At 48.4% G+C, this 12722-nt stretch overlaps 1 protein-coding gene across 1 annotated transcript; it reads right to left on the bottom strand.

Moving 5' to 3' along the window:
* Positions 1 to 272: 272 nt before the first annotated feature.
* On the bottom strand, positions 273 to 3646 carry LOC109786499 (cadmium/zinc-transporting ATPase HMA3). Its single transcript, XM_020345072.4, has 6 exons — positions 3148 to 3646; positions 2667 to 3022; positions 2316 to 2571; positions 1772 to 2237; positions 1469 to 1674; positions 273 to 1391 (listed from the first exon to the last, which is right to left on the bottom strand). Exons 1-6 carry the CDS (start codon positions 3389 to 3391, stop codon positions 358 to 360), a joined length of 2562 nt encoding a protein of 853 aa, XP_020200661.1. The 5' UTR covers positions 3392 to 3646; the 3' UTR covers positions 273 to 357.
* Positions 3647 to 12722: the final 9076 nt, after the last annotated feature.

Consider the following 12722-nt stretch of genomic DNA (forward strand, 5'->3'; position numbering starts at 1 on the left):
GCAATTATCCTATGTGACGCATCTAAGATAGCACCATTGTACATGCCCTAAGCTCTTTTCACACCGCAGGACAGACGTGGTGAGCAATCTTTAAATCATTAAAAAAATCTCTTTACACACATGTCACCGCATGTTGCCACGTACTACCTCCATCCTGGTTTATTAGTCTCCTTTGTATTTTGCGCCAAATTTTGCCCTTAAACTTAACTAACAAAATGTTAATGCATGTCATAAAAATAATATAATCGTAAACTATGTTTAAATACGAATTCAACGATATAATTTTTTATGGCATGTATTAATATTTTGTTAGTTAAATCTCTAGTTAAAATTCGGCACAAAATATACAAAGAGGACTTATAAACCAAAGGTAGTACATATATTCAGCACCAGATCAGCAGGAGCCATTTTCTTGCACGCTTCCGTGCTATCTGTTTCACGAGGGCAGCATCCTACCGACGCGCCGCTTGATGAAGCAGGCGCCGCGGAACCGTTGACAGATCCGGTGACCTCGACTTTTTTTGCCGGCGCACACGTCGCGGCCGTCGGGCTTTCACGCTGCTCGCCGGCTCGTACGTCGATGGCGACCGAGTGCTCAGGAGATTTGCTTGGCTTGTGGCAGCAATGGCAGCCTTTCGATGCGTCGCCGCCCGTCTTTCCAACGCTTTTAGCGGCAGCGTCCGGTGAAACGGCGGCGAGCTGAGACCTTCTCATCTCCAGCGACCTGGCCGTGGCGCGGCACGCCTCCTCCTTCCCGCGGCGCCCGCGCCCCTCCCCCAGCAGCAGCATGCTGTTGAGCACGACGAGCAGGCACGTCCCCACGTCGGCGAGGACCGCCGCCCACAGCACCGGGCGCCAGGCGACCGCGAGCGCGAGGACGGCGGCCTTGGCGGCGATCGAGGACACCATGTTGACGGCGATGGTCCGGCGGGCGCGCCTGCCGAGCCTGACGGCCTCGGGGACCCGGAGGATGTCGCTGGACATGAGCGTCGCGTGGCTGGTCTCCATGGCCGCGGCCGAGCCGGAGATGCCCATGGAGACGCCCACGTCCGCCGTCGCCAGTGCCGGGGCGTCGTTCATGCCGTCGCCGACCATCATCGTCGGCCCAGCCCTCGCCTTCAGCGCGCCCACCAGCCGGACCTTGTCCTCCGGGAAGAGCTCCGAGTGGAGCTCCTCCAAGGCGCCGCCCAGCTGCTGCTGCGCGTGCACGGCCGCCTCCGCGCTGTCCCCCGTGAGCAGTACTGAGCTGATGCCCATGGACGCCAGCTCTCGAATCGCTTCGGCCGCGCCGGTCCGGCAGTCGTCGGAGAACGAGAACACCCCGACGAGGTCCCCGTCGCAGATCACGTAGCCGATCGAGACGCCTTTCAGGCCATTCATTCTTTCTGGCACTGCAAGTAAGAAAGTTTTCCTTCTCAAACTTCATTGATCAAGCACAGAATGTATGTTTGCTCTGCTCTCAGCTCACCTGTCTGACAGGAGGATCCCCTCGCCAAGACCCTCTTGTTCCCGACGTAGATGCGTTTCCCGTCGATCTCTCCATAGATGCCCTCGCCGGGAAGGATGCGGAACTGGGCGACGCATTCCGGTTTCGGCTCGATGGATTTCGACTGCGCGTACTCCACGAGCGCAGCCGCCATTGGGTGGCTGGATTTGCTCTCGATGCTTGAGATCCTGCGAGAAGAAGCTCTCATTTCAGCACGAGTTTTCATCAGTGAAAAGTTCAATGCCGCCCAAGAGGTGTGGCAATAGACAGTGGACACACACGTACCAGTAAAGAAGATAGCTCATCTGAACCTTGTGCCCAACCACATCGAACATGTCGACGCTGAACTCCCCTCTGGTGATGGTGCCGGTCTTGTCGAACGCCACGGCCCTGATCTCGCCCAGCGACTCGAGGACGTCCCCTCCCTTGACGAGGACCCCCATCCTCGCCGCCGTCAGGAGCGCGCAGAACGTCGCGACGGGCGTCGACAGCACCAGCGCGCACGGGCACGCGCTCACCAGCAGCACCAGCGCCAGCCTGAACCACCGCTCCGCGTCGCGCGCCCCCAGCAGCGGCGGCAGCAGCGCCACCCCTGCTCCGAGAACCACCACGGCCGGCGTGTAGTACCTGGCGCAGGAGTCGATCAGCCGCTGCGTCTTGGACTTGCTCTGCTGGGCCTCCTCCACCAGACTCTCCATCTTGGCCACCGTGGAGTTCTCGGCGAGGGCCATTGTCCTCACGGCGATGTAGCCTGCATCACAGTAGGCTCAGATCACCACGAGAATGTCGCTGCCTTCAAGAAAGAGAAGGAACATTGCAGTTTTAGTACCGTCCAAGTTGAGCGTGCCGGCCCAGACCTCGGACTGCGGTTGCTTGGGCACCGGGTACGACTCGCCGGTGAGGCTCCTCTCATCGACCTCACTCTGCCCGTCGACCACCACGCCATCCACCGGCACCATCTCCCCGGCTCTGACCGCGATGACGGCGCCCACACCTATGTCGCGCACGTTGACGACCTCGCCCGTCTCCGCGAGGACTGCCTTCGGCGGGATCATGCTCATCAACGACGACATCCCGGCGCTGGCCTGACACCACATCACACTTTGTGTTAGGAAAATTCACATTCATTCCATCGATCACGGAAAGTAACTGAGGATTCTTCACACTGTAATTGTAGTACCTTGGTGCAGGCCAGGGTCTCGAGCCACTCTGCAGTGGTGAAGAGGAAGACGATGACGCCTGCCTCCGCGTAGTCCTTGAGCGCAACCGCACCGGCAACGGCGATAAGCATGAGGATGTTGATGTCCAGCGTCAGCCTGCTGGCGGCGGCGAGCCCTCGGAGAAGCATCGGGGGAGCGCCGGCGCAGGCCGCCCCCAGGGCCAGCCACTGCAGGGGAGGCAGGAGCCACCTGAAGGAAGACGCGAGGAGGAGGGCGCCGCAGGCGACGATGTACGGGCTGGGCCATCGGCCGATGACCCCGCTGCTGCCGTAGGCTCGCACCGAGGCCTCCAGGCCCGCCCCGTTCAGGACCTTGACTGATGCGTTCCGGAGTCCGAACAAGGCAACAAAGACGTTGAGATCGACTTGTAAGCTTTCTTTCATGGAGATTTTGGGTTCAGATTAGAGTAAGATCAGGAGAGGGGACGGATTGATTGGTTACCAATACGGGACTGAGAGACGGCGGCGGGGTCGTGCTCGACGACGACGGTGCGGGAGGGGACGACGACGGACACCGCCCTCACGCCGTCGAGCGGCGCCAGCAGCCGCTCGACGAGCGCGACCTCCGCCGAGCAGCACACGCCCAGCACGTCCAGGTACGTCTTCTCCCACTGCCTCCTCGCCGCCGCTTCCCCGGACAGAAGGCTCTCCTCGAGCGCCGTGTACGGCTCGCCGCCGCCCATCATCGGTGATCCAGAGACGCAGGCGGATGAACAGCAAGAAACAAAGCCAAATGGGAGATAGCAAATAAGTCAACGACAGAGCCGGGGATCGATGGTTTGGAGGAGGAGCAGAGGTTGAGCTACAAGCTGCAAGCAACCCTGCCGTCAGTGAAAGCGACGGCGGCCACTGACAGAAACAAAGAACTCAATCAAATCCGGCAGAGCATCGACTTTTTCACGAGTTCAGGGTGAGAGGACAAGCTCGACAATACGAAGCGCGCCGGCCAACACAGAGGTCCCACCTGCATGTAACATGGCATACGGGATAGCATAAGAGCATCTCCAATGAGATGCAAAATTGGAGAGGTGAAACAGAAGTGTTTTTTGCATCTTTAAAAAAGTGCCAACTCCAACAGACATTGCAATATAGAGATGTAAAAGAGCAACTTCAATAGAAGATGCAAACTAGAGATGTAAAATCGGCCGCAGGCCGCGCGGCTGTTGTTCGGGTTTTGTTCAGCCGCTGCATAGCCGCATTTGTGCATTGAATTTTCATAATTCTAGCAACAAAAAATGCATCATCGACCTTAGTTTAAAATCCTACAAGCAAAATTCAATTGTCACAAACGAAGTTGTTGGCCCAACAAATGAAAATGCACGTAAACATCACGCAGTTTGCATCCTCTCCGTTGTCACTAGTACCATTGTGGACAGTGGTATGATCATCATCAATGACTTCTTTCTCGACCCTTTCTTGCCTTGAAGTCTCGTTGCCGCGAACTCCACCGGAAGCACCTTCATTAACACCTCCAATGCCGCTCATGTTGCCACCGAAGCCACCTCTCATGCCACTCATCATGTTGCCGCCAAAGCCACCTCCTATGCCACTCATCATGTTGCTGCCGGAGCCACCTCCCATGCCGCTCATGCTGCCGCTGAAGCCACTTCCCATGCCACCGAAGCCACCATCCATGTTGCCACCAAAGCCATCTCCCATGTTTCCACCAAATGCACCATTCATGGCACCACATCATGTTCATGTACCTTCTCATGGCACCTCCCATTCCTCCTCCCATGGAACCTCTCATTCCTCCCATGGGACCTCCCATTCCTCATCTCATCATGTTTCTCATGAGTATTTGCTTCTTCATCAGCATTTCATCGCGACAAAGTTCGACATACGCCTTTGCCTTGGCATTAAGAGTAGATGTGTCCATGAACATAAACTTGAGTGACTTGTCCTCGACCATCTTCATCTCCTCTGTCGCTGCCTTTCTCTCCTCTAGCTCAACCTTTCTCGCCTCGGCCGCTGCCCTCCGTCGCTCGACTTCACTCCTCTCCTCAATTTCTTTGAGCTTCAACATTTTTTTCTCTTCCGCATGCTCTTTCCTCGCCATGACGATGGCACCAAATTCTTCCTTGAGATCATTGTCTCCGTCCTTGGTTCCCTTGACTTTTTTGGTTCCATCGGGCCTATGTGATTTAGTCGCCGAGTAAGGGGTTGGGCTCCTTCTCTCATCACCGGGGACATCTTCTTCGTCCTCCACCCACCACACTTTTCTTCTTCGAAGGATCGAAAACTTCCCTAGTTTTCCACTTCTCCTCATCCCTGAGCTCTTTATAGCAATGATGAAACGTGAAAGCTCTTTCTTTCTTCTTCCTCTTCTCTCCTTTGTTGTTCCTATCTCGAAACAATCCTTGCGCAATCATTTTCTAAAAGAAAACAACCAACATGTCATCATCAAACTAGTCAACATTTCAACAATTGGGAAGAGTATAGAAAGCTAACTACATTTTATGATACATGTTGAACATTTTTTTTAATACGTGCTATCTACATTTTTGCTATCACGATCAAGTTTTTTAATGAAAATGGTTTTTTTAAATACACAATGATTTTTTTTGTAAGACGCTATGAATCTTTGTCAAATACATGACAAACATATTTTTAAAACACAATGAATATTTTTTTTACACGGTGAGAAAAGAGCCGGGTGAAAAGAAAAGGCAACAAAAAAGAAAAAAAATACATGCTGAGAACTAGAAAATGAGAAAGAAAGGAAACCAAGTCGAAAAGTAACTAAATGGACAAATGGAACGGAAGAATAAACCGGCCGCAAAACCAAATTAGAAACCATAACAAGAACTAGAACAAAAATCATTGGGCCAACTGAGAAACTCACTGGGAACCGCCTCGCTCGATACTCGCTATTAAAATCATTGTGTTTTAATACGTGCTATCTACATTTTTGCTATCACGATCAAGTTTTTTAATGAAAATGGTTTTTAAATACACAATGATTTTTTTGTAAGACGCTATGAATCTTTGTCAAATACATGACAAACATATTTTTAAAACACAATGAATATTTTTTTTACACGGTGAGAAAAGAGCCGGGTGAAAAGAAAAAGCAACAAAAAAGAAAAAAAATACATGCTGAGAACTAGAAAATGAGAAAGAAAGGAAACCAAGTCGAAAATTAACTAAATGGAAAAATGAAATGGAAGAATAAACCGGCCGCAAAACCAAATTAGAAACCATAACAAGAACTAGAACAAAAATCATTGGGCTAACTGAGAAACTCACTGGGAACCGCCTCGCTCGATACTCGCTATTGAGCTGGCCAATCCCTTGTCTAACTGAGGTGAGCGGACGCTGATCTCGCAATAAGTGAGATATAGTATAGCAAGTGGGGAGCTCTTATATGCCGCTCTTTGCGGTAAGCAGGCACCTGTTTGCGTAGGGACGGCCCATTGGCGATGCAAGCGGGCGTTTGTAGTGATGGGGAGAACCACTGTAGCGTTTAGTGAACTGGAGTGTTGCAGAACACTCTATAATGAACCTTGATGTAGCATACATTTTTATAAAATTTTAGACCCCTTTTGAAAGAACAAACTTTTGAGAAAAATGTGAACAATTTTCAAAAACAAATTGAACTTTTTGAAATTGTGAACATTTTATAAAAGTCTGAACTTTGTTCTAAAAACAAGAAAAAAAATTAAAACAATATTTTGAAAAAAAATCTAATATTTTTTGCAATTCCGAGATTTTTTTAAAACATGTATTTTTGAATTTTGAAAATTCCGAACGTTTTTTTAACAAGTATCGAAATTCCATTTTTAAGAATGCGAATGTTTTTTGAAATTCCTTGAAGTTTATTTAAGTTCCTGCACAATATGTTTTTGAATGGGTGAAAAAAATGAATTTAGAAATATTTTTCGAAATTTCTAAACACATTTTGTGAAAAAAAAAAGTTGTGTGAATCACTTGCAATTTGCCGCATTGTGCGGTAAATAGAAAAATACCTAGTATAGCATCCTTGGGAAGGTAGGCAGTGGAGATCGATCCGCTGGGTATTAAGCCTCTAGTAGTCGCCGGCCCAAACACACCCAAATGTATCGCGGTCCAGGGCCACCATCCTTGAGCTGAAAAATTGCACAAAAACACAGAGTAAGAATTGCCTCAAGAAAACAGACTATTCCCTAAAAAAAACAGAGTAAGTTTCTCTAAAAAAAAAGATGCACAGTAAGCCCTCCAGAAAAAAAACAGTGAAAGTCAGAAAGCCACTTTTTTTTTACATGAAAGAAAGAGACACGTGAGGGATTGGAAGAGAGGAATCAAAATTTTAAACCGAAACGAACCATGGCTAAACTAAACACCGTGGCTGCCGCACATAAACCGCGGTGGCCACGATCCAGTTTATCCACGCGGTCCCTTTTTGACCGGTGCCCGCTTGCATGTGCAATAATGCTCGCTCCACCGCACGCAGCAGGCGCCGATCGGGTCAAACACTCGCGAACGTGACGATCGAGCTAGGTGCTGCGCGATGCATGGAGCACCGTTGATTAAATTATAAGTAGCCTAGATTTCGACCCCGAGCAAAGAAAGAAACAAACAAACGCTCCGTGACAAGGCTGTCTTATTGCTCCATTTGCCCGACCCGGCCGGTGATGCATGCCACAGCTGCTTAATTATCTTACAGCCCCTCCACTACCGGCGATGCCAATCCTCCGTGCCATCATTGGATCGTGGATTTGTGCCTCGGGTCATGCATGCACACACGCATTAATTTCCCCTCTAGAAACTCTTCATGGGACAAGCTAACATCATACTGGGTGAAATAATTGGCGATGCCGGACGGTGGTAAATGAAAACAGATTGATGAAGGAATTATGCGTGTTGGTCATAGTCCTAGTAGCTAGTTGTTGGATTAAGAAAGGCATGTATTAGATGAGAGGTCTGCGTAGGATAGGGAGGCCTTTAATCACGAGGCGCGCCGCAACCAACAGCAACGTTGCAACGCCTGAAAGCAATACCTATGTAGGACGGCGAACGTGTCAACCTAGGGAGCGCCTCCCTAGCTCTCCCCCTCGTACGCATTCAAGACCAACCGACGCTAGCTAAGCTAAGCTTCACGTGCCGTGCGTCCTCGATCGACACGACACTAGATCACTAGCCATCAACAACCTCCTCCCGTTCCGATAGTGTGATCGATGTTGCTTGGAGTGGAGACCGATCCATCCATCCATACATCAATGGACGTCAGTAAGTACAGTTGATGAGTTCTTTCCGGCAAGATAGCCAGCCATGTTTGGCCTAGACTAGGAAATGTTTCACTAGATCAACAGTAGGAGCAAAGCTTTAGTTACAAGCTTTGCCACAGCCAGCAGCCCTCTCGCTCCGATGGTGGTTCTGCCATGCTCTTTCCCAGTAATAACCAACCACATACATTGCTGATTACTGTACACTGCCCGTCCTTCCAATCCAAACGAGTTTGATCAGAGGAACTAGCAAAGCTATGTCTATGCAGAAAAAAAAACTATGTCTATGCGTGCCTCTTTCAGTAGGATTTGACGAGGGGGTCACGACACGAGTCGGTGCCTCCTGGTTTGGGTCGGCCAGGCTGATCCTGACCGGCTTGTCATTGGGCTGTCTCGCTCTACGTGCCGCGACTTCCGCTTCCGTCCTAGGCTCCCCGCCCACTTTTCGCGTGATCCTTTCTCCACTAGTGAGAACGAGGATGCTGGGGTCATGGCTCAACTTGCGCCGTGGGCGGGGCCCGGCGAGCACGATCCATCGATCGAAATGGTGATGCGTTCAACGGCCCTTAACGTGTCTAACCCAAAACAATCACGGACCAACGTGCAGCAGCGGTGCCAGGCCTAGCTAGTGGCGCCACCGTACTTGGGCTGTAAACCATGATGAACACTCGAAACTTTTTCGCATCCTCGTGAAAAAGCCACTGTTTATGTGTTGCGCTTGTTTTGTCTTTTTATTGCCCGGGGGGGGGGGGGGGGGGGGGGGATCGCCAAGAATCTCGAAACTTTATTTTATACTTTCTTTAATCCATATTAATTATCACAAATTCAACTTTAGTGTCGTAATAAACACTCAGTACTTTTTCTCTCTTTTCTTCGCAGGGAACACTCAAAACTTTTTCGCATCCTTGTAAAAGTTACCTGTTTATGTTTGCACTTGTTTGTTTTTGTTAACAGGGGAGGGATCCAGGAGCTTTATTTAACACTCTCCTCGATCCATATTAATTGTTGCAACTTTAGTACAACTTCGAGGGAGTAGGAAAGATTATATCAATGCTTACAACTAAGAACAAATAGAAATAGAAAATTAAACATAAGTCCTGGACTTTGCAGGGAGGATCCTAAACAAAGATACTGAATTGCAATGTCCTCAACACCTTCTCGGATTCCACCTCACCGTCGCCGGGGATAAAACCACTTGGGGGCGACGAAGTTGCCGTAGCAAGAAACCACAACCGCTCGGAAGACGCATCACTGCCTCCCTTTAGGCATCTTGGCCATGAGTAAAGAGGGTGGTCGCCCTTCGGCCAGAAAATTCACCAGAGCGGCGAAGACCATCCAATGATCGTCGAAGACAAGCTACAGCTAGCGGCACAGCTCCGCTTCAAACTCCGGTGAGCATGAGCTCAAACCTAATCGGCTACATCCGGTAGTCTATCTGGTCCCACCTTGAGCACCACCACCACGACGGTTGCACAAGGAAGAGGAAAAAGAAGAGGGGGTCCTAGAACAGGGAAACAACACCACCCTCCATAACCACATCCTCAGAGGGAGGAGCTCTAAACAAGAGCCTCAAATCCGGCCAAATCCCTAGCTCTGGCCACTCCTTGTAACATCCAAAAAATTTCTAAATTTTGGAATTTTCTAATTATTACTCCCTCCGTTCCATAATATAAGAGTGTCAAAAATGCTCTTATATTACGGGATGACGGGAGTAGTAAGTTAAATTTTCTTGAAGTTTTAGAAACTTTTTGTGGACATGTTGAAACTTTATCCCATTTAGTTGAAACTTTCTAAGGAGGCGATAAACATGACTATCCAAATTATGAATTCCATGATAGGAAGATTTTTTTTCAAGTTCAAACTTTGGTTTTGAGCAACTAAATTACTTTTCAAAAGAGAGGGGATAAAATGGTTTTCCCAAAAGCAAAGAAAATTATTTAGTTGGACTTATTTGTGTTCCTTCTAAGCCATTTGAATATTTTGCCAAATTTACTTGGACTTAGTTGTGTTCCCAGACTTGATATTGGTGTTCGCATTTTTCTGGATTTCTTTCATGCCTTATTGTAATGTGCGTTCAGCGAGAGGAGGCGTTCACGTCAACTACGAAGGCGTGTGTGGTGACTTTGTCAATTTCAAGTTGATGTGTCAACCCGGTCTCTCACAGGTGCTCATAAGGGTAGAGTGTGCGTGCATGTGTTTATAGGGATGAGTGTATATGCGTGTGTATGAGCGTATGCGTTTGTACTGTGTTCAAACAAAAAAAAACTAAACAGTGAAATAAACAGACCAACTAGCGGTCCCCGTCGATTTGAGACGATATGGCCGATGCATCCAGACAGTCCTAAATGCGCCCATGCATGGACTAGGTTTGGGTACCGAACATAACGAACATATGAACTGGGTTTTGGGATCCGGTTGGGCGGCATTGTTTTGGTCCGAGCAGAATAGGGGTCTGACTGGAAAAGCTTTTTCTTACGAAAATGATTCAGATCTATTATCAAAGTTCACTGAAAGTACAAATCACCTTAAACATAATAAAAATTACATCGAGATTTCAAGACCACAGAACGACCACTACCGCCATCAAAATGAGCCGCCCTCCTACAGGAGTCGGCTTGATCTTGTTAGTTACAGTTAAAAAGTCTTCGTGCACGTGCACCTAAGGACCAGCATCCTGGAGCCGCAGTCGTTGTCATTGAACACTCGAATAGATCTGAGACACCTCACATCAAATCTCGCCGCATGATAAGAAACACTAACCTCGCCGCTTGAAGGAGACGGTAGGAATCTACGCCGGAGCTCCGTCCACTACATCCAGATGGATGAACCCGAGAAGGATCAGAGCCCGGAAGACAAACTCGAAGAAGAAGAGCTGCCATCCACACCCACAAGGACTAAAAAACCTTAGCCTAAACTACTAACCGGAGTAGAGACAGCGGGATTCCCCTCCCCGTCACCGGCCGCTGGAGCGGCAAGCAGAGGAGAGGCAAATCCATAGGCTCGCCGGCGAAGTCTGGAGGAGAGAGAGTACCCTAGCCGTTAAGGGATAGGGGGGGAGAGAAACCCCGACTGGAAATGCTCTTAACTCGCGTTTCAAATTTGTACCTTGAAACGGGCATCCACTTTTATAAGAGCATCTCCAACAATGGCTGCAAAAAACGCGCGCGCGGTAAATTGAGATTTTAGCGCGTGCGGGACGGTTTGCGCGCTCCAGCGGAGGCAGTAAAATCAGGCGCGCGGGAAACGATTGCGCGCGGGGGAAAAAGCAGGTCGTCGCACGCTAGATTTGGCGCGCCGCTTCGGGCGCGCCTATAAAATGCAGCGCCTGCCACGCGTCGTTCAATCGCTATCGACCTCGCCACGCACCCTCTGCTGCTCTCTCCTTGCTCCCTCTACCGCTTTCTCGCCTCGTGATAACCGACAAGTATAGGGGATCAGTTGTAGCCTCTTTCGATAAATAAAAGTGTCGAACCCAACGAGGAGCTAAAGGTAGAACAGATATTCCCTCAAGTTATATCGACCACCGATACAACTCTACGCACGCTTAACGTTCGATTTAGCTAGAACAAGTATGAAATTAGAAGTACTTTGTAGGTGTTGTAGGATAGATTTGCAAGATAATAAATAACACGTAAATAAAAACTAGGGGCTGTTTAGATAAAGAAATAACTAAGTTAGTTTTAGTAAAGAGCTTTTTATCACGCAAGAAAGTTATTTGTCCCTAGGCAATCAATAACTAGACCGGTAATCATTATTGCAATTTTATATGAGGGAGAGGCATAAGCTAACATACTTTCTCTACTTGGATCATAAAACCCAACCATAGCATTAAAGTATCAAGTCCTCTTTATTCCCATACGCCATAACCCACTCATCCGTGTTTAGGCTGTTATCACCCCCGTAACACAGACAATAAGCAAACTATGAACATATTGCAACGCCCTACAGAGGGGATCCCTCACGCTTACGCGACATGGAGAGCACCAAAGGACATCACCAATAATAAAACATGTAACTCAAACCAATCACGATCATTAATCAACCCATAGGACAAAACAGATCTACTCAAACATCATAGGATAGCCATACATCATTGGGAAATAATATATAACGTTAAGCACCATGTTTATGTAGAGATTACAGCGGGGAGAAGGGGTGTTACACCGCTGCATAGAGGGGGAGTGCTACCTCTTGAGCTTCCGTTGATTTTTTCCTTGAAGGGGAAAGGATGATGCAGCAAAGTAGAGTAAGTATTTCCCTAAGTTTGAGAAACAAGATATCAATCCAGTACGAGACAACGAACAAGTCACCGAATACCTGCACAAACAATCAACAACTTGCACCCAACGCGATAAAGGGGTTCTCAATCCCTTCACGGTTACTTGCATAACTGAGATCTGATAGAGATAGATAAACGGAAAATAAAATTGTAGATCGGAAACTTATATGTTGGATAATAGACCCGGGGGCCATAGGTTTCACTAGAGGCTTCTTTCAAGATAGAAAATATTACGGTGGGTGAAAAAATTACTGCCGAGCAATTGATAGAAAAGCGCAAAGTTATGACGATATCTAAGGCAATGGTCATGAACATAGGCATCACGTCCGTGTCAAGTAGACCGACTCCTGCCTGCATCTACTACTATTACTCCACGCATCGACCGCTATCCAGCATGCATCTAGAGTATTAAGTTCATAAAGAACGGAGTAACGCTTTAAGCAAGATGACATGATGTAGAGGAATTAACTCAAGCAATATGATGAAAAACCCATCTTTTTATCCTCGATGGCAACAATACAATATGTGCCTTGC

The sequence above is a fragment of the Aegilops tauschii genome, chromosome 5 (assembly GCF_002575655.3).
Source record: "Aegilops tauschii subsp. strangulata cultivar AL8/78 chromosome 5, Aet v6.0, whole genome shotgun sequence".
In the NCBI taxonomy this organism is placed as follows: Eukaryota; Viridiplantae; Streptophyta; class Magnoliopsida; order Poales; family Poaceae; genus Aegilops; species Aegilops tauschii.